The sequence below is a fragment of the Coenobita brevimanus genome, chromosome 52, assembly GCF_032717465.1.
Source record: "Coenobita brevimanus isolate Jiangsu-jjx chromosome 52, ASM3271746v2, whole genome shotgun sequence".
In the NCBI taxonomy this organism is placed as follows: Eukaryota; Metazoa; Arthropoda; class Malacostraca; order Decapoda; family Coenobitidae; genus Coenobita; species Coenobita brevimanus.
This window is the reverse complement of record NC_137005.1, coordinates 1244307-1268037: the sequence shown is the minus strand read 5'-3', so window position 1 is coordinate 1268037 and position 23731 is coordinate 1244307. Positions and strand designations below refer to the sequence as shown.

Sequence of the window (23731 nt, the reverse complement as noted above, 5' to 3'; positions counted from 1 at the left end):
TAAGTGAGTCTAAACACGAGAGAAATCATAGTAGGCCAAGAAGGTGGACAGATATTGTAAATGAGTATGTGAGAAAGAGAAGTATGGAGGTTGATGAGGCTAGGGAACTAACGAGGGTTTCAGCGTGAATGAATTTTGCGTGGAGAAGAGCATGACAAGGGTTTGAGCTTCAATGAATATTGTATGGAAAAATGCATGACAAGGGTTTGTCATCCCCCTTTTAACTTGACGTCTCTCAGGCTCACTTTCTCTGATGGATCATTAAGAAGAGATTGTGTGAAAGGTTTGACTATGAAGTGGGGCCAGCATTCCATGGCTCTGAATGGTTAATGAATGTGACCCATTTTACTAGGTATGCTGTTGATCAGTTCTCTATTATTTTTTTCCATTTTTCTTGCTTTCTAAAGCTTACCTCATCCAACTTGTGGCTGGGAAACGGGGGTGGGACGACAATGATGATGATGATGAAGAGATGAGGGTATTTTGAGAGAGAAATACCTGGAATTAGGTTCCCAGTCCTTAGGAGAACACATATTGTAAAGCCTTTCATGATGGCTATGACAACACAGCTGAATATCAAGTGAGAGAGGCAACTTCCAGGTGATCTCTAAGCACAACTCAAGAAAGCATGAAGTATGCAAGTGGAAGCAACTTAATTCAAATGCTGGTTCAATTGATGGTATTCATATTTCAAAGTGAGACAAAGGGTAAGGTTGGAAGAGGAAAATCATGTGTGATACAGACGAAGAGACTGGAACAGTGCACTGGTAAGACAGAGAGGGAAGATAATGGATAGGAGAAGACTGTATGAACACAGTAGCCTGAAGGCTGTTCTCTCATGGGCATACCCTGTCAGGATGTTCCCATGAGGAAGCAAGGCACTGTAAATGGTGATAGTTATGATGTACACTCGCTGCAGAGAGTATCGGTGCACTGTGGGTCCGATGTCATCGGGAATGATTCGACCATGTGGCAGTGATAGCCCGTTTATACCTGTATATATTATAACATTTACGGCCATTCCCTACTCATTATGAAGGACATAAGAGGTATCTGATATAGCAGTCATCTATCGTCAGAGATGCCTGCGTGTGGGAGGACAGAACCGCAATTTCCAGTTGCCTTTGTTCCATGTGTCATAATATTTAACACATATTCTGCACCGATACATTCTGGAGCGAGTGTACATCCTGTTACTAATATTAAGGCTTTATTTTGTAATTTTTACTTTTCCATGTTTGTGACAGGTATGGTAGGAGCCCAGCTTGTACTGCCATAATTCTATTATGTAAATGGACCGTTTACAAATTGTTCTCAGTTTTTTCTGGTGTCCAAAGGTAGAGCTACTGTCTGTGAGTGTATTCAACACATTAAATTTAGTATGATGATGATGATGATGATGATAATAACAAAAACAACAACAATAATAATAATAATAATAATAATAATAATAATAATAAAATAATCATCATCATCAACCATCCATCCATCATCCAATTCTACGTTGCCACATGAGAAGCGTAGAAGCCTGGGGCTAAGCAATTGGGTCCTGACATTTAAGATGAAAGTGACCAGCCTCACTCATCCCTGAGTGGCATTACATGAGCAATAACCCCAACCACCCCTCGGATATAAACCTTCACCGGCTCAATCCGATTGGAGTGCTGTAATTACCCACTAAACCACCAGGTGCCAAAATTTGGTTATATGGTTACCACCCAGCATAGTAAATGGTTTCCTAGTGTACAGGAAACCATTAGGCTTGTCACTCAGTGTAGAGTCAACCACAGGCAGAAGGAAGAGGAAAGAATGAAAGACAGAATGATAAAAGAGGGAATGTAAAGTCACCCGTAGGCAGAAGGACGAGGAAAGAATGAAGTATAGAAAGACAGAAGAGGAAGGAAGGAATGGAGAGAGGAGAGGAAAGGGCAGACACCCAAGAGCAGCACTACATCGAGTGAGTGGATGGTGAGCGCCCCAACCTACCACAAATAATAATAATAATAATAATCTCTATCTATCTATATACCTAGGCTGCTTCCCCCAAGGAAAGGGAGGTAGCCGAGACAGGATGACACACTCCCCATTTACTCATCCACTCAAACACATGCATTCGCATCTTAGCCCCAAAGGGGAGAAGGGACAGATCCTCACCGAACCACACCGCACAAGGGTCAACTGCGCAGTGCAATCAGTGACATCCGCAGCAGGGCCAGACAGCAGAGCTGATTTACCCCAGCCACTTCATAATAGACCCATCTCCTTACCCGCACCTGACCTGATTAGCTGATCAGACCAAATGCGGGAGAATATCCCCTCAGGACTGCGTCATCATTTATTCATTCACAATTTCTCTCCATTCATTTCTATCACTCACAGCCACTCTTCCTTGCTCAACAGACATCCCTCTCGCATCCAATGCTCTCTTCACACTGTCCATCCATCCTATTCGTGGTCTTCCTCTCAGCCTTACACCTCTCACATCAGATCTAGTTATCTTCTTCACCAATCGCTCATAATAATAATAAAAATCATTATAATAATAACAGAAATTTCTGTCTTTCTTTCCCTTTCCTCCTGTCTACAGGTGACTCTACACTGAGTGACATGCCAAATGGTTACTGTACTCTCTGCTGGGTCATAACCATGTAACCAAGCTATGGTATCTGGTAGTTTAGAGGGTAATGAAGGTGCTCCAGCTGGATTGACCCTGTGTAGGTTTATATCTAAGGGATGGTTGGGGTTTACTGCTCACATAATGCAACTCAGGGACGAGCGAGGCTGGTCACCCTCATCTTAAATGTCAGGACCAACCTGTCTAGCTCCAGGCTCCTATGCTCATCATGGGGCAACATAAGATTGGTTGAAGTATGTATGTATAACTGATTTGCTAAAACAAGGTGAATTGTCAGGTACAGTTATAGTCGTCTTAACCTCAGGGTGATGGTGATTGAAGACTAAAATTTTAAAACACTGTTACATAACTCAGTTTGTTGGAAGAAAGATCAGAAAAGCTGATGGTTTAAAAGCTAATCAACATCATGGCAGACCAGATTATGGTCAATACTCTCATAATTTCTAAATCTTACTACCTTCCTATAAGAGGGTTAAAGGATTTCAAATCCAAAGCTAATCAGAACATGGTCAGAAACTGCAGGTTCAAACACACTGACCTCAGCACCTGATGTGCTACTACAGTCAACAAGAGATAGGCTATCACAGATCAGAAAAGGGCTTCCTAACCTATTTCTTAGTCTGAGAAGAAAAACACAGAAGGTACAAGATGTGTAAGAAGCATTACTTGCTCTCAAATTTTTATCTCATACTCTTCTATTACTGAACTGGACATACCTCCATCCATCCAGCACTAAACATGCAGCGGAAGTATTCCAGTCGGGCTGCCAGGATACACTTGTGAGCACCAAGTTTGTCTCCATTCTTGCTGTTAATCATGACATCCCAAAGTTCCTGATACTTCATCCGGTCATACTTTCCTTCGAATTGCAGCCTCTCTTTCCTTTAAAAATAAAGTATGGTACAAAACTGACATATTCAAGTTTTATAATGAAGTATGACACTACATGCATTAATTTCAAATACAGTAGACCCCCGCTATAATGGATGCTGGTATTACAGATATCAGATTTAATGGAAGCCATGAAGCCCACCAAACTTTTGTCAGCTATAATGAACAATGTCCATTTAATGGAGTGTAATGGGTTGCCATACATGTGTTTCCCACTGTTTTTACTCCAACCTGGCCTAAAATTGCCTTCTTCCCATCGTGATTCCTGAGTTGTAGTAACAGACTATAGTACCAAAGTACTGTACATTACTAATTATGAAGTGCTAGGGCATGGATGTGAAATAAGATGCAAAAGCAGCAAACTGTTGGGCAAGTTAGTGGAAAATGGGTCTAGTTAATATTTTCAGTACTAGAACTATATTTTCCTAATTTATTTTTAAATGCGTGCTTGAAAACCCCTCAAGAGGGGACCCTTAGATATAACGGACTATCTGCTTTAACAGACCAGGTTCTTACCCAATTAGTCCGTTACAGCAAGTATACAATCTATCTATTTATAATATTACTGAATATCTACAGTATGTATATATATATATATATATATATATAAATAAATAGTAACTTCTCAAATAACGCGAGGGTTATGTTCCTGGAGAGGTTGCGTTATCTAAAAATGCATTATTAAAACATAATTTTCCCATAAGAAACAATGGTAATATTGGGGGTTACGATCCTGGACTCTGGGAAAGTCTACCCATTTGGGAAATTATGCTACTCTAAACTTAAAAGCAACAATATTAATTTGAAAGAAAATCCACATAAAAAACAAAAACAGTATATCTGGGGAGATGTTAAAAACATTTGAGCCCTAGTTGGCCCGGAGTTGTTTACTTCTCCTCAAATACATACAATACTGTTCTCGTCTTTTACGTGAATTTTGTTTCAATTTTGCTTCTTTCATGGCATTGTGAAAGTTCCTCAACATTATTAATGCATTAGTAGGTCATAGAAACAATACAGTAAAAGCAACATTTTCATTACAGTAAGTAGGTCACAAACAATAACAACAAACAGCATCAATTCATCTACGCATCACTCGTCGTCTGCTGTTGTCCCTTCTCACCCCACTCCCCCACATCCAGCCCTCCCCCAACTCCCACCGCTCCCCTTCCTCACTCTGCTGTCCCTCCTCGCTCTGCTCTCCAGATATGCAAAGACTTAATTGACCATAATGAATCTGATATAATATATATATATATTTTTTTTCAGCTGAATAAATTAAACCGTCCCCGAGATGGTTTATCAGCCAGGGACTGTCCAAGGTGCACGCGACTAATTTGAGAACATCATGTACGTATAACCGCGTTAAATCGAGAAACCCTTTTAGTTAAACATATCTCCTTAAATATTTGCTCATGTTAAAACGAAAACGCACTGTTAAAACTTGCGTTAGTTGAGAGGTTACTGTATGTATACACTACATATATATAATAAACCCTCATTTATCTGGCGTAATCAGCCAATTGGTGGGGGCGCTCACCATCCAGTCATTCGATGTAGTGCTGCTCTTGGGTGCCTGCCCTGTCCTCTCTTCCTTCCTTCTTTCCATCCTTCTTCTACCTTTCTTTCATTCTTCCCTCTTTAGTCTATGGGTGATTCTACACTGAGTGACAAGCCAAACAGTTTCCTGTAGACCAGGAAACCATTTAATATGCTGGGTGGTAACCATATAACCAAATAATGGTGCCTGGTGGTGGGCAATTTGGGCACGCCAATCAGTTTGAGCTGGTGCAGGTTTATCCAAGGGGTGGCTGGGGTTTATTGCTCATGTAATGCCACTCAAGGATGAGTGAGACTGGTCACTCTCATCTTAAATGTCAGGACCAACTTGCCTAGCCCTGGGCTCCAATGCTCCTCACTAGGCAACACTGAATTACATGATAAATGAATGAATTTTGCCAAGCCCTAAGCTAGTTAAAGCAAAACGTTGGATATTGCATAGTACCCCCATCAGATCAATATTCAGCACAGAGGTGGATATTGTGTTACTATCCGTCTCAAACTTCTATCCTAAAAACTTTCCCTGGAGTAAAAGAAGAAAATTAAGCATAAAATACAATAAAATAATGATATTGTATAGTACAGTAACACAGCACTGGCTGGCTATCGTTTACGAGCCGGCTGATACACCTCAATGCTGGATATTGCATTGATCCACCAGTTACATCCTGTTTCGGCACTATATACCGTATAATTTTGCCGGATATTGCTTTCGGTCAGATACTGCGACGATGGATAATTAAGAGTTTACTGTATACACACACACACACATACTATATATATATATATATATATATATATATATATATATATATATATATATATATATATATATATATATATATATATATATATATATATATATATATATATATATATATATATATATATAATATATATATATATATATATATATATATATATATATATATATATATGTATATACTGTATATATATATTACACATACACACATATGCAGAATACTCAAAACTAACAAAGCACAAATCAACTCTGTGTGCTTATTTACCTGATATCCTTATGGTCACTTTCCTCAATCAGTGCATTCTTTATTTCTATTTCCCTCACAAGTGCTGGAATCTGTAGCTTGCTTGCCAATGCCACAAGACTGGGCAAGAGTTTATTCTGTTTGGACTTCATTCCTGATGTCTTACGGCTTTTCTTCTTTCTTTGTTTGGTGGAAGACTGATAGCTTTGTAATTCTTCTCTGCAGTCTGATAATCCAGACCTTTGCTGCACCTTGTTGCATCCTGTATTTCCATATGTCTTGTGAACTTCACTTATACCCTCACCAAAAATTCCATCTGAAAATCCTGATCTACAATCTACCTCAGGAGTTAAGATTGAACATGATCCAGTATACATGAAGGTCAATATTTCTTTAAATACATCTGGCTGAATATCTGGGAAGACAAAATACTTCTTATCATTGTCCTTATACATGCTCCATGACTTTTCATGATGACTGGTGCCATTTGAGAGCTGATTACTATCATCTAGAAGGTGGTGACAGAAATAATCACTATGACAGGCTAGTATATAAGAATGGGCAGGAAACTTATGATTCCCACACACAATAACTACATCATGCACTGTGTCCATTTCATCAGTTTCTGTGAGGAAAGAAGTAAAATCTTCCTGGATGGTGCTGGGACTCACTTTAGGAAGATCTACAAGGAAGATGTTCATTTCAATCTGAAGAGCTGCAAAGTTTTGGCCCTTTGGGTCACACATGATGGACACAGTGCGATGTAGAGCAGGCAGGCGACTTAAACGCACAGTTATGCATGAGCCATAATCAAGAAATTCAACCAACTGCCCTGATGGCCTAAATACTTTTCTTACTGAAACTTTATCATTGACCTCCTTTGTACGAGTTGGTAGTACAATCCCAGAAAAGGCTTCACCATCATCAGTGACAATGCCCAGACAGTGGCGACCCAGACAAAAGTCCACTACACTTATCTTTCTGTTAATACTGAAAATACAGCGAGACATGTGAGAAACCTGCTGAGTCCATAAATAAAGATGACCTATGTTTTTCCCAATAAGAACAGCTATTTGCAGATCATCTCCTCCATGTTCCTTCAGTCCAGCTGCTCCAACTTTTGGGTCTAAATCTCCTCCAATACAAGCAATCTTCACTATATCTGGCATTTTCGATGCCACCTTGCGGATCTGGTACTGATGGAGGACATAAACATCTCCATTTGAAGTAGATAGCACAGTAGCTCCATCACTTACTGCTACACAGGTAAGGATAACATCTTCCTTCAAAACTATTGAGGTTACATTTCTTGGTGTGATAACTGTGTGTTCACCAGTATTCTTCAAGAATCCTAGCTGTCCAGCATTCAGACCAAAAGTATATAACATACGAGGAGTCCACATCACAGAATGATATTTTGCTGCTCCTATACCAGCAATGACTTCTTCTTTGTGTGACTTGTGCCATGTAAGAAGTCTTGGGGTATATACATGCTCTGGTGGTGGGCTTAATCCAAGCTGATGATGAAAGTTACTGCCACAGCTAAGTACCTGCACAAAGAAAACAAAGGTTTTACCAGACATATTCCTCTATGAATGTTCCATCCACCAAAGCATGCCTTTCAGATTACCTCATTCATTCCCAAAAGATACAGTCCCAATTACTTACCTCAAAATGTGATGGATACTTGGGAAATTTGGTTCTCTCTGCAAAGGATTATCTTTACATAAAAGAAAGTAGGGTGAAGTCACCTTGGCCTGTACATAAAAATCCACTAAACTCATCATACACTATATGCAGTGACGTAAATGAAGCCAGCTGCCTTGGCAGTGCTGTGGTTGTGAGAGCACCTATCAGCTTACCTCATATCTTTGTGGGGGGTAAGTTTTTTGTTTCCCTTCACCCCAGATGCAGTGTTTGTCAACAGACCTATATTCTTTTAGTCTTTTTCTTACATTCTTTTGTCTTATATTCTCTTTGTCTTTTAAACTCTAGCAGATCACAGTGATATGGGTCAGGATGGTGAATACTAGTGATAAGACACAATAAAAGCAAGTACCGGTACTTTATGCATGGTGTGGCACTGGTTATAATATTATGATGTAATTTACTTTCAGCCCTACAAATGAATCAAGGTCTATACAAGACTATTTAGGTGTGTATGGTACACTGTACCCACAAACGGTATATTGCACAAACATTTTTTTTTTTTTCTTAGCTGTACGAAGGTCCATGATTACTTATTTCAACACGATACCTACAAATTTATATATGGCTAATGAAGTGCACTAAAACACCCCAATAAAATCTACAAGAGAATGAAAGAATACTTTAACAGATATATATCTATGATTGGTGAATTGAGGGAATGAAAAATTGAAAAAAGAAAGAAAAATGACAATAAGGCAGATAAAACAGAAGTCTAAGCCAACTCATCCAGTGAACAAAAAGACGGCTGTGAATGAAGACTTTTATCTCAGGCTAAGCAGTGAATCTGGGGAAAAGGACACCTTTGTGTTCCTAGCTACTGCAAAGCAGGGAGTAATTACGGGCAGTCATGTGAAAGGAGTTCTCCTGACACCAACCAGACAAACTAACAAAAAACTTGTTAGCTTAATGAAATTTTCCATCATGTTCTCAATTCAGTATGATTTAGGATCACGATTTTTCTGTTTTTATTTTCCAGGAAACATTTTCATTGATTTATGTGTCTATAGGCTTGTTTACTATTGTTTTGGTGGTGCCTCTGGGTCTGTATGGATCATCACCTCCATGTGATGATTCACAACAAAATGCACCTTTTTTATTTTATTTTTTTTTCAGTGTGATGCAAATATTGCATTTACCCCAACTGTTGTTCTACAAAGGGACAACTATCACTGCTGATATACTGAACTTCCTCATTGCCCAAAACTTGCAAGTGATCAATTAATACACAGTATTGTACATCACTGTCACCCACTGGCCTTTAAGTTATGGAAGCTGAAGTTTACAGGTCTGGTTTACCAACACACCTGTGCTTTAATTATTTCATCACACTGATGATACAGTGCATAATAAATGTCACATTACTTGCCTGGCCTGAATCGGTTAAGAAAAGAGAATGGTCAGGTCCAACAGATGCCTTGACAACATTGACATGCATGAAGGTCTTTACTGGACGAGGAGTAAGGACGGGGTCATTGGTATCTACGCCCAGTCGTCCACCCTGACCATGGCCACACGTATACACCCGTCCACTGCTGCTCACAAACACAGTGTGAAATTTGCTCAGGGCTACATCAGTTATCCAGTGCCCTTCTCGATTTACAGCCTCAAGACATTCTGGGGTTTGTCGGGCCTGCTGGGATGTCTGGAATAACATAAACATTATGAGTGCCAAAATAAGGATAATTTACTGTGGTTACTTGAAGTGAGCATGCAAGTGAAAAAGTTATTACAGTACATGACAGTATTGTGATACCAACTCTAACGTATGGAAGTGAAGCTTGGATGTTGTTGGAGGGACACAAGTCAAGAGTGAGAGCAGTGGAAATGAGTTATTTGAGAGGAGCCTGTGAAGTCACATGGAGAGACAGACTGACAAATGAGGATGTGAAGGAGCATTGTGGTGTGGATGTGGATGTGATAGGATGCATTAGGAGAAACACACTGAGGTGGTTTGGCCATGTGGAGAGGATGGAGAGTGAGAGACTGACGAGGAGAGTGTATGTGAGTAAGGTGGAGGGGGAAAGAGGGAGGGGAAGGCCACGGATGAGATGGAGGGATGGAGTGGAGGGGTATATGAGAGGGGGGGGGGTGTTGGGAGCGGGACAGGGAAATGGAAGGGGACAGGGTGACGTGGAGGCGATTTGTTTGTTGCCACCCCGTATGAGGGATTAAGGCGTCTGGCAATAGATATAGATAGACTTGATTCCATCAGGCTGAGGAGATTCGCAGTGTTTATTTCAGACTAAAATTAAACAAATTCAGCTTACAAAGCATCCCACAAGTAGAAGGAGTTTGAAACAACCTCCATAAACTCACAAATATACACTTAGTATTATATTTTAGCTAACACCAGATATTTTAATTCAGAAGACTCTCAGGTTGAAAGGGTTAAAAGTACAGTGCTTTAACAATTATTTGAGAGAGAGAGAGAGAGAGAGAGAATGTGACATGACACTCTGCATTAACCTTGTCATGGTTGAGGGTCACTGAAAACTACTACACTGAACCACTCCACACACACTGGTTAATACTACACCCCACATTCAACACCTCCCACCAGAGCAGGCCAGTTTTAAGAACAATTGATATTAGGTTTAATTACACAGCATCCTTAAATATCCAATTCAAAATCTGTTCATAACTACAGTAAAACTTTCATTCGTGTGATTATGTACTGGGACTGACAAGAAGTGGACAAAACGTGTATTTCATGAAAGACAAAGTTAACATATGGAAAGAAACATTCTGCCTTCTTTCCATCCTCTTGCAGTTATGCACTAGTGCAACTTTAGCTGTAAAAGAATAACTACAGTACTTACTTGGCCTAAATTGTAGTTGGTGTTGCTGCCCCAGACATACACTTGTGTTGGCAAGGAGCCTCGGAACACGACCTCAGGAGGACGGTCAAAGATTACATGGTCAAGAGGTGTCAGCGAGTCATGATCAAGTGCAGACAGGCTACACCCTCCCTAATGGATAACAAATTATCAAAATTAACAGTAAATTCAGTATGCAACAAACATAAATAGCAGAGTATTGTAAGTAAACAATTCACAGGATCATTCTACATTTAGTACAATAATGAAACAAAAGGCAAAACAGTATTATAACACTTTAACTTCCACCTCCACTTGTACAATGGCCACAAACTTCACTACAAAAAAAAAAAAAAAAAAAAAAAAAAAGGAACCAGAGAATGAGGAATTAGGAGTATGGAAAATACTTAGCAGTGTACAGGGTACTTACAGCACATCCGTGGCCACCTTCTCTAAGGCTCTGGTAGTTATATGCTCTCAAAGCACGTACAGTAATCCAGTGTTGTGCTACACTTAATTCTTTGCACTGTGAGTTATAATTGTTTAACACTGCACATTCCGTTCTTAATTGCACCACGCCAGTTTCAACCGCCACTTTGCACTCCACACTGAATCCTTTGCACTCTAAATTCTAATTTCTTAAATTTCTTAACAATGCACAATACTGTAAATTCCCATGTGGTCTAGTGGCAAGGTATTGCAGTTTATTCACAAAAACGAGAACATGCGGCATCCACTGCAATGAACATCCTCCCTGGACGATGGTTAGCCAGTAACTGGGAACAGGGTTGCCAGATCTGAGCTCAGCCACATTACCAAACTCCTCAATTTTCATTACCAAATTTAACTTTTCATTACCAAATAATTAAAGGAAGCATTTATTCTTGACTAATTATATGTACACCTGGAAATAATCACTCTCCTTATAATCAGCAGCATGTTTACTTTTGCACTATGTATGCTAGCAGATTAATCAAAGAAAGCAGACAGTCCACCATCTCCATTCTCTATATCTTCATACATGTGAAAAATCTGTTTGGTAATGGATCATGCTGATTCACTACCTAACGAACTTTTCAATACCAAATTGGCCCACATTTGGTAATGAAAAATACCAAATGGCAACCCTGACTGGGGAGGGGGGAGGAAGGATGGGGTGAAGGGGCCATGGTGTAAACAGCTGTTCAGCACTGCACGTCATCGTGTGGCAATTTCAAATTACGAGTGGGAAAAAATTAGGATTCGGGGGGGATTTTTTTTTTTTTTTTTTTTTTTTGGGGGGGGCCATTTTTGGGTTCCGAAGGTCCAGGCCCACAACATCCAGTAAGTGGGGAGTCCGGAAAGTGGGCGTCCAGATAGTACAGGGATTACTGTACGAAATAAAATGTTCAGTCATTTATATAACTATAAATAATAGTTAACTAATGCTGATGCAGTTTTCCTGTCCACTACACACAATGGAGTACAGACACCCTATGCCTTAGACAAGTGACTGGCTGGCATATAGCCCTCCATCCTATAATGATAAGTAGTGTTACAAGCAGCATTAGAATATAACTCCAACTCCTTCAGTTTGGGGACATCTTAAATACAGCTTTCTTTTACCTCATCAATAAAACATCAATAAAAAAAGACCTTCACTAAACTGATTAAAATCATCTGATGACAAGAACAAAATGAAAAATATGTCATTACACTCCTACGCCGATATCCAGAAGTGTTGTTTATCAGTGGGAGTGTTCAGTCAGAAAGTATGTCAGATATCAATGCAATTTTCCCCATAAGATATTGAAGAAAAGTCAGAGATGCATTCCAGACCCAAACCCACTCATACACCTTACTCAATCAATAAAGACTGACACAGAAACACTTCACAGGTAATGTTCTTATCCTCATAAACAATACTACCACTAAAAAATGGCACATCAAACATAACATGCAGGATGGTAGGGTGGTGGAACATGCAGTGTTCAATACAGCTTCAGGGCAAGTGTCTGACAATGAAAACCAGGCAGGCAACTGGCAGCCTGACAAGCAGGGGTGGGGGAGGGCAGGGGTATGGAGAGGGAGGATGGGGGAACAGGGAAGAAGACAAGACAAACTGCTCTACTACCCTCCCCACTGGTCTCACTCACTCTTGACTCTCACTCACTCACCACTCTCCCACTCACTCACCACTCTCTCTCACAGACACACACACACACACACACACACGAGAGAGAAAGAGAGAAAGTGGAGAGAGGGGGAAGGGAGGGATGGAGATGGTGACAACCAGGGGTGGGGGAGGGTAGAGGGCAGTGAGCTCTACAGTATAATATGGAGTGGCTATCTCATGGCTAACACAGTGTAACTGATGTAGCCGCCAGGGCGGCGGCGCTGATGTAGCAGCAGCCATGTTACACCTCGCCTGACGTATACAGTTTTTGAACTGAGGTGTTCGTTGGGTTTTTTAAAGCAGCCGATGATTCTGTAACACATAGTGCCATGGTCAGCTGTGCAGCTTCTGGATGCAAGAATGGGTACAGGAATTCATCAGAGAGAGATGGCATTACATTTCACAAGTAAGAAATATATCTTGTTGCTAATTCTATAAGATTATTGCTCCCTGGAGTGTGGCAGGAAGATTCTTCCCCAGTATCCCTGCATGAATGAGGCCACTAAAATGGGCCCATTTATCTCCAGTCTTTCTCTCCATGTCCTCTTCTCTGCTGTTCATACTCTTCTGTAGATATTTCCATGTTTCTTCCGGCCTTTATCAATCTGAACATTTGGTTTCATGACATAGATAGTGCCATAAAGGGTAAGTTCTGCACTGCACCAACCTATGGCATTGTTTTATACTCATTGGCTAAATGTACCTGATATAATTTGTTGAACTAGGCAGAAAAAAAAAATCATAATCCACATATGTTTTTGTATTATAAGCAAAAAGTGTCTCTTTATTAATAATCACTGCTTAATGGAAATAAAGTACTTGAATTTGAATCTGAGAGTCGGTGTTTCAATATGGCTGCCAAAATCACACACCCGTTGTGGAGATAGCCACTCCATTTTATAGAGCTCAGTGGTAAAGGGACAGGGAGGGAGATGACTGGCAGTCCACCAAGTGGGGGTGGGAGTGGGGAGGGAGACAAACAGGGGTGGGGGAGGGAGACAAACAGGGGTGGGGGAAGGTGGGGGGACAGGAAAGGAGACAAGATAGCCAAACTGCTCTACTAACCCCCCCCCCCTGGTCTCACTCACTCTCAACCACTCACTCACTCACTCTCTCACTCCCTCACCACTCTCACTCATTCACTCACTCACTCACACACACACACACACACACACACACACACACACACACACACACACAAGGGAGACAAACAGGGATGAGGGAGGGTGGGGGGATGGAGAGGGAGACAACCTGGGGTGGGGAAGGGCAGGGAGACAGAGAGGGAGACATGCCTGGTGGTGCTGAGTGTGGTTGGGGATGGAGGAGGGATGGGGGGGAGAAGAGAGGGGATGAAGGAGGGATGGGGGGAAGAAGAGAGGGGATGGAGGAAGGATGGGGGGAAGAGAGGGGATGGAGGAGGGATGGGGGGGAAGAGAGGGGATGGAGGGAGGAAGGGAGGACCACGAGAGCCTCGTTTCAAACCTAGGAGAGGCGGGCATCGGACTAGCGAGGCGATGGACATTCATACTGTTCGGGTTGTGGGAATGTTCCCCTTATTTCTTGTGTTCGGTCTAGCGAAGTGCCAGTTACTGAAGTGCTGGATAATGGGGTATGGGTGTACTGTGAAGGGAAGAATAGTATGAATAACTCTGTAGTTTGATATCCCACGAGGATGGGGAGTGAGTACAAACCTGAATCAGTGTGCAGGCAACATGCACTTGGCCATAGAAGAGGGCGCGATGCAGGGGTGTGTATCCACTCTCAAAGTCACGCTGATTCAGTTGGGCACCCTGAGACAACAGCCACTTCACAACCTATACAGATAGCGTTAATGTCTATAAAAATGCCATAAAACATACCATCTACTGTACATGATACTATATGACGACTGTATTGCTTTATATTAACCCCCATAGCCCTGGTGGTGTTTAGTAAGATGAATAAAATAATCTGGCACTGAAGGATAAGTAAGATGTACAAAAGAAGTAATAACATGAAAAAATTTCCCCAATTATTCTTCTATTATTAAACAACTATAAGGCTTATCAATGTGCCAAAGCTACCACTGAACAATTCATAACATTCTGAATTTTTTTTTTTATACAAAACTATATTCTTCCTTATAAAAAAAAAATATTGGTAAGTAAACACAATCTGCATACTTAACATAAACATGAAACTTTATAAGACATATCATTTTTTATACCTACAAATGAAATGGAGGAACAGAAGAAGGGAAGGACAGATGGATGCAGTTCATACAAAGAGGGTAGAAAGGTTGCAAGATGTTGAAAAAAAAAGAAAGAAAAAAGGGCAGAATATAAGAAAGAAGTGGAGGAGCGATTGGGTAAATATGATTTGGAGCAGATGGGGAATGTGGAAGGTGAGTGCAAGTTATTCATAGAAAGAAAATGTGCAGCATGTGAGGTGGTGTATGGCATGAAGAGAAGATGAAAGGGGGAGAAAGTTCTGAAGTGAAACGCGGCCTGTGAGAGAACTCATATTGCTGAAACGCGGGTAACGTGTTAAGGCATCTGGCAATAGATAGATAGATGGACCTACATGAAGGACTAATTATTTATAGGAATGAGGAAAGAACAGTTCCTCTTAGGTTGGAAAAAATGTTCTAGCTGCATTACTATGCCCACACAAAACTGCTGCATACTGATATGAATATGGTACTGTTCTAGCCAGAGAGGCATATTCCACAGCTACAGTAAAAAAATAATAATAATAAAATAAACAAATTAAAAAATTAAAAAATCATAAATTAAGTACTCATGAGGGTCAATACAGTATTTCTTATGCCAGAAAGCAATACTCTCCACAACAGTGAAACATCTAAAAAATATACTACTGGTAGTATAACATAAGGTTGTGTGACGTCCCCATGGTTGTTCAATATACATATGGATGGGGTGATGAGAGAAGTAAAAACACGAGTAATGGAGAGAGGGATGGCGTTGGTAATGAATGATGGATGGAATATACCAAATTCGTTGTATGCTGATGATGCAGTAATACTTGCAAATACTGGACAAGAACTTGGCAGGCTACTGCAGAGTATTGCTGATGTCTGTGAGAGTCGTGCCTTGCGAACAAATGAAGACAAGAGTAAAGTGATGGTAATTGAGAGAGAAGGTGACTCCCAGTGTGATGTTTCAGTGAATGGAGAGACTAGAATCGGTGAGTGAGTTCAAATACCTGGCTACAGTGATGGAAAAGAGAGGAAAATGAGCAAAAGAAATTGAAAGTAGAGCGACACAAGGAAGGAAAGTAGTTGGTGCTATGAAGGCCTTGATAAGAAACAGAGGCTAGTGTTGCAGCTGCGCAAGGCTTACATGAAGGAGTGTTAATGCCAACTTTAACATATGGATGTGAGACTATGATGTGGCATCAAAATGAAAAGTTGAGAATGACAGCAGTGGAGATGGGACTGCTGAGGAAAGTATGTGGAGTACAGAGAGTGAATGAGAAAAATGTAATTTGTGAAAGATGCAGAGTGAGGAAGTCTGTGGACACCAGAATTGACGAGTGTACTGAGATGGTATGGTCATCTGAAGAGAATGGATAACAACAGCGCGGTGAAAAAGGTATATCTGAGTGAATTTGAAGGCGGGAGGAGGCGAGGTAGGCCAAGGAGAAGGAGGAGGAAGGATATGGTGAATGAGTGTATGAGGAAGAAAGGTATACAGGTATATGGATGTCTGTGAGGCCAGGGGACTGACAAGAGAACGACAAGAGATCAAGCTGTCTGGATGAATGTTGTAAGAAGTGCATGATTTAGGATTTGGCACCCCATTTTAACATGACAGCGTTTGGATTGACTCTAGCGGATACATTTATATGAAGCTACAGAATGTGGTGAAAGTTTTTGGCTTATCAGATAGAGCCATGATTCCAGGGGCTTGACTGATGAGTGAATGGAAGCATGGCCCATTGGACTGGACAAAATTAGGCTGTCTGGATATTGTTACTCCTCACCCTGCCCTAGGGTGGGAAAGGAGGTCCAGATGATGATGATGATGATGATGATGATGATGATGATGATGAAGACAATGACAATTTAAGGGGTTACTGCCATATATATCTAGACCGGAATGAAACACTTGTACGACATCCAAAAGGGCAGGGTAAAATACTATAACATGGACATCAGTGACTCTTACAAATACTGTTTTACCCTGGAGAACACAAAGGATTGAATCATAATTATCAACAAAGAAATGAATACTGTAATATTTTAAATGCATGCATACTATGGAACTATTTGTTCTTACCTTTCTCTTTCCACATGAGGCAGCAGTGTGAAGAGCAGTCTTTCCAGTCTTATCAGCAACAAAGCAACAACGGTGACAAACATTCTGGAAACGAAAACGCATCACATCGTATGGTATTGCTTATAAGAGATCTAAACATGACTGCATGTGTCAGCCTTGGTCACCTAATGGTGGTTCTCCATGCTACTTGATCTCTGGCTGCCTCCCTACCCAGTTCCACATCCCTGAGGTCATGCTCTATGACCTCATCCTAGGACTTTTTCAGTCTGCCTCTTGCAACCTTATCCTGGACATTCACATGTCTCACCTTCTGTACCCAAATGTCATCCTCCATCTGCTCAAAATGCCCAAACCACATCAATCTACCAAATTAATAATACCAATATTGCACACTGAAATGAATAATTCATATACTGTAGCTAGCATAGCTATGAGAGAGAAAGAGAGAGAGAAAGAGAGAGAGAGAGAAAGAGAGAGAGAGAGAAAGAGAGAGAGAGAGAGAGAGAGAGAGAGATTGTCAAAACAATACCACACAAGTATATAGTTACAATATCAAATATCAAATGAAAGAATGACAGCCTCTAAGATGAGAAAAGATATAAGCAAGAGCTATAGGCCTTGCACTCACAGCTGATAATAAGGCAAAAATGGGCATACAGTATTTAAATAACGTCTTTGTAAAAGAGTTAATAAGGTGGTTTACTAAGTAAATACAATATCAGAGAGCAGAGCGACTCAAACATGCTGTCTGAGATGAAACTGGCAATCAATTAATCAGTCAACAAGAAGATAGCAGCAGGGTCATGACATTAATGGCAAAGGAGGTGGAGTACAAGAGAAAGCTGAAATATAAGGTAATGGATATGGAATAAGATGTCAGTTTTGCATACATACTGGTATTTAAGTACAAAAAGCAATACCAGTACATGTACTCAGCACACAAAACTGGAAGCTCTACCATCAGTCAAGAATACTGTACTGTATTCCCTATGCCTTATAAAACCACATGATCATCAGGAGGTCCAAAAGCATTTCCTACTGACAGCCTTTACAAGGCCTGAAAACAATGTTATAGCTAACTGTTCCCCTAATTACACACTTTCATTATATGTATTTTTGGATACATTTTTTGAGAAGCATTTACTGTACTAAGTTGGCTTTCAATGACACCTACAAATTATCGAGCACCTGTACTGTAATTAAGACAATGACATTGGTACAGTAGTACTAATGATCATATTTACTTGATGCAGCTGGTACAAAAGAACTCTTCAAGTTTCTACCAGTCTTCACAATCATCAATTACAGAATATATGGGCATACTGTATTTGCCCCCAGGTATTAGTGAATTCTGGTTCATCAACTTTTTGAGTTACTGTTAATTTCCAAGACAGGGGAATAACTGTAATGTCTGCTTAAATTATAGCTCACTTTTGGCACAGTACTTACCTTCATATATGCAATGGCCTGTGCCTCAGTACCTCTGATGATTGCTGCTGTGATCTGTGAGCCATGTTGCCGAGAGCGACACGTATGAGTGCACTCCTCTCTTCTCCCTCTATTCATTTTGACATTCCTCTTGAACAATGCATTTCAGTTTTCTACTACAAAATTTGCAACTCTTGAGTTCTGTAAGCTTATCCTGATTGCATGTACCATTTAATTTGAAATCAACAGTTTCACTTTCTTGTGCCGTACATTTTTCAAGTTATATCTAATAATTTAATTAAGGATCACTCTTCCAAACAACAGCATTTAGATTCTTAATTGTTATAGAGAGTTTAACAGTGAAAGTCTTATGACATCAATATTAAACGAAGTTCATATACTGTATTACTAAAAATAAAGTCACAGCCGTATCTGTGAAAGACACTGTTATAGTACGGTAACACTTCCTAAAGCACTGGCTGATTATCATCAGTAAAATGATTACTGGAAATTCACTTCTATTTTCCACACAATTCTTGCTCAAACAATTCCTTTGTGAGATCAGTACTGGGAACATAATATGCTTCCCAAATTTCAACTAGAAAAAATGAATTGTTCTTCCTCAGTTATTAAAAAAAATGTACTGTGTCTCTTTGAATGCACAGACCTACTACGTACCTACCAAAATCTAGCTCCATAAAATGTGACTTTCTTAAGCCTTGCAGTATACTAGAGGCCAATAATATACTGATACCAATGAATATCACAGACTCAGATGCAGAAGTAACAAGTTGAGAGCACTAGGGAGCTGTTACTCAGCTGTGAGCCCCCATGTGGGGGCTCTTTGGTGCTCCCCTGCTCCTAGGCAGCCATGATTATGAAGAGGACCTGTAATTGAAGACATTTCATTAATTACAACAGTTAGTTATTGTAGCTTGCTAGCCAACTTATTAATAAAACGAACATAACATTTCTGCATTACACAGGCAACAAACCTTGTAAATACAATTTTTGTGCAAACACAAAAATATATACAGGTATATGGCTACAACTTGTATATTAATATATAACTACAATCTCCTTAAAATCAAAGATCATTACAACTAACTTATCTACTATACAGATATACAACTGAACAAACTAACAGTTAATACTCGTATACAATACTGTACTGAACTGTCATAAAAGTACAGTACAGTATTATCCTGACAAACTATATAAATTTTCTTACCAAAATACAAAATGCCATCAATGTAGGTACACAACTCTCTGCAGTATTCTGATTCATTTTGTAAACTGCGCATGGAATATTTTTTTTATTTCATAACTCTTTTTACTTTCAGGATGGAAGAGAGAGATATATGTAGACAGGAGGAGAGAGGTGAAAAGATAAGTAAGAGAGAGTATGAAAAGAGTGGATGAGGACTTTGGAAGGAATTTGAGTGTAAAGTGGCGGGAATGTAAGAAAATGCTCTGGCAAGAGGTATAGAGAGTTAGACAGAGTGGTAAAGAAATTAGCTGGAGAGTAAAAGATAAAAATGGTAGATTATTAGTGGAGAAGGGAGAAAAAGTGAGCAGGTGGAGAGAACACTTCAAGGAATTGCTGAACACAGAGAATAAGAGTGGTGTAAGTGGCTGGGGAATAGCTGGGAGATGGAGGGATGTGAGGAGAGAGGAAGAAATCAGTAGGATGGAAGTTGTGGAAGCAATGAAGAAAGTTAAAATGGGGAAAGCCCAAGGAATTGATGGAGTGTGTGGTGAAATGCTGACGCATGGGAGAAGATAGTAGTGGAATGGATGTGGAAGATATGCAGATTGGCCTGGGAGGAAGGCAGAGTCCCGGAGGATTGGAAGTCAGGTATAATTATTCCCCTGTAGAAAGGAAAAAGGGAAAAAGAAGTATGTGGTAATCATAGGAGTACTTGTCTTCTTAGTGAAACAGGAAAAGTATATGGTATGATACTTATTGTCAGAGTTTTTCCAGACTTATTTTTGAAAAAATAATTATCAAAAATAAGTCTGGAAAAAATCAAACTTAGTAAACCCTACCCAAAAATGACAGTGTTTGCCCCAAAACAGTTTATAAATCAACCAAACTTAGTAAATCCTACCCAAAAATGACAGTATTGACCCCAAAAACAGTTTATAAAACAACCTAAACACAAAATTTAGGTTTAAGAGGGCCACAAGATAAAAACTCGTCGGTTAACCAGGGACTGGCCATCGATAGGCGGGGAAGGGTGTTAATTTTTTTTTACATCACTAAGGTGGGGTATCTCACTACCATACAGCATTACACTCCTAACACATGCTGCATACAATGATCCCTTAGCACAGAGGGAGAGACCTCTCAGTGTCAGGAGAGGCAACAGCTCCCTGAACTTCTTCCAACCACTCCTCACTCTAGCCACAGAGCTAGCTCCAGCCCCACCCCTAGCACATAACATGTCTCCCAAATAACAAAACTCTTCACACACTCAAGAGACTCACCAGCAAGTTCAATCCTTTCACACCTGGCAATATCCACATGCTATCCCCAACACACTGCACACATAATATCAGCATTATCTCGCTGTCTACCTCTAATACCACCACATCTCCTATGCACCCACTCATCACAAACACAGCACAAGATGGAATTACTTCTCGTGCCCTTGTGACAAATCGCACATGGCCACTCTCCCTCTTCTTTGACAGTACCGCCACCAGCCCTAATTACCATCACTTATGTTTTACCTACGTTTACTCTTAAACCCTTGTGCCCCATACCCATCTCTCCACTTCCTAAATCTTTCCTCCCCCTCCCTTTCATTCTCTGCAATCAGCACCAAATCATTAGCATACAACATCTCCCACGGGAGTCCATTTCTGAAGTCACTTGAGAGGGCTTCAAGTACCATGACAAACAACAAGGGGCTCAAGACTAACCCCTGATGCACACCACCATTCACGGAAAACTCATCACTCAAATCTCCATTCACTCTTTGTGAGCACCCACATGCATGGCCATAACCACCCTAACCAGCCACTCCTCCATCCCAAGCTTTCTTACTGTCCACCTCACCACCTCTCTAGGGACTCTGTCAAAGGCCTTCTCCAAATCAACAAAAACGAAGCACCGTTCCCTTTTCTTTCTTATACTGTATATTTTTACTGAAGCTGTCGAACAATGAATAAGGAATCAGTGGTCCCTTTACCTGGCAGAAACCAAAACTGTATCTTATCAATCAATATTCACTCTTTCTCTAATCATACCTTCTAGAACTCTCTCCATTACCTTCATTATCTGATCTAAAAGCTCTGTGCTTCAGTAAGTTCCTCTCTCCAGGGCATCACCCTTCCCCTTGTACACATTTACAATTACACTCTTCAGCCAATCATCTGAGACAACACACTCATATATATTCATATTTATCAGATCAGTAACTAACCCCAATCCTTTATCTCCTAAAGCTTTCAACATTTCAGCAGTCAACCCAGACACATCTGTTGCCTTCCCCACCTGCATCCTGCCCCTTGCCCCGCTCACAGTAGCAGTGTCAATCAAAGGCCATGGGCCAAACACTGGATCTGCAGGCTCCAAACCTTCCATGTCCCAGTCAAACTCCTCACTCAACCATCGGCTCTAATGCTCTCTCCTTGTGTCTTTAATATCCCCACTGTTCACCACAACCCTTCCTTCATCATTCTTCACACACTGCTGCCCTATAATATCCCAATTATCCCTCTTCACCTGCTTTGCTACCCTAAATATCATATTCTTTCTTTCCACATGATTTAAGTTATTAAGTAAAAGTCTCTGTGACTCAGACTTTGCCCAGTAAACCTCTTTTCTAGCCCTATGCTTGGCAGCCAAGTACAGCATTCCTCATTTTATCACCCTTCTTTCATTTCTGGAAAAGCCTTCTTTTCTCCTTAACTGCAGCTTCTACACCCCCATCCCACCACCAAGTCACTTTATGTCTTGGTGGGCCTCTTGTCCATCCATATACTGAATCAGTAACACTCAAGAGGTTGGTCTTGAGGGCTCTGTACTGTTCATTAACACTTTTGTCAACGTCTTCTTGTTCAGCCACCTCTCGCCTCATCTCGCTATAAAAGGCATCCCTTATTATTGGTGTTTCAACTTCCATATTTTCCTCCTAGATGCATAGGTCCTCTTTTTCATCACCCACTCCTTAAGCACCATGTCACATATCAATACAGTAATTTGTGTTGCTGCACACATTCATCATTTCCTATAACTTTAACATCCCTCACTAACCTCCTATCAGTCCTCCTGACCAGGAAATAGTCTATCTGACTGCTATGTCCCTGACTCATATGTAATCAACCTACTCTCTCTTTTCCTAAAATGTGTGTTGCACACAATCATATTCACTGCCTCCCTAAACTCGAGTATCCTTTCCCCTTTCTCATTTCTTGTAGCTACCATATGTATATCACCAATGCACTCCATATCCTTGAGCTTTTTCACCAACATAACCATTTAAATCCCTCCCTAATACTACAATCTCATCATCCCCCACACCACTTACCACACATATTATGTCATCCCAAAATCTATCTTTCTCTACCTCACCCAAGCCTGCCTGTGGAGCATATGCCAATACAATTACAAACACCATTCCACCGAACAAAATTTTCACTACTGTTATCCTAACACTTACTCTCATAACATTCATGACACATTCCAATCATTTCTCCCTACCTAACACACACACACCCCTATATCCAACATTCCTACTTTGCCAAAACAACTTACAGCAATAATCCCTTCCAGCAGTCTTTCTGGCTGATCCACCCCTATACCGGATTTCTTTCACACATCCCACATCCACCCACCTCCTACTCATTACCTCAACCACTTCCCCCACTGTACCCCTCAAACTTCCCACATTCCACGATGCCACTCTGATTCCCCTGAGTGATTCAATGTCCCCTGGCTTGCTTTGAATTACATTCTTTGGCTTGGCCATAATCAGCAAAAACAAGAAGGGGAGAGACATGCCACAGGCCCCACCCACTGCACAGTCCCAGACCAATGCAATGGATCTGGGACCCCTAGCCCACCAGCCTTGACCAGTGGCTGTGGTAGTGGCCTCGGGGCACCCTGCCAGGACAGCTACAGGGACACCCTCCAAGCATCCCTTGGCACTGTAACTGCCCCACCTTCATACACCCATTGATAAGGCAGCCTCCTGGGTGCTACTCCCAGGTTCGAGCCCCTCTCTATTGGGTGGAAGTGG

The 23731-nt window shown here is 40.7% G+C and overlaps 1 protein-coding gene across 1 annotated transcript in view; it reads right to left on the bottom strand.

Annotated features, from left to right (window-relative positions):
• The window catches only part of LOC145400422 (inhibitor of Bruton tyrosine kinase), a 45229-nt gene extending 26609 nt beyond the window's left edge, over nt 1-18620 (bottom strand). Inside the window, exons 1-8 of the mRNA XM_080272936.1 lie at nt 18504-18620; nt 17055-17138; nt 14466-14588; nt 10623-10772; nt 9170-9445; nt 6134-7643; nt 4655-4670; nt 3352-3517 (exon numbers count right to left, since the gene is read on the bottom strand). Coding sequence (XP_080129062.1) covers nt 3352-3517; nt 4655-4670; nt 6134-7643; nt 9170-9445; nt 10623-10772; nt 14466-14588; nt 17055-17138; nt 18504-18620 — 2442 coding nt within the window. The remainder of the gene's footprint in view (nt 1-3351; nt 3518-4654; nt 4671-6133; nt 7644-9169; nt 9446-10622; nt 10773-14465; nt 14589-17054; nt 17139-18503) is intronic.
• Between the last annotated feature and the right edge of the window lie 5111 nt (nt 18621-23731).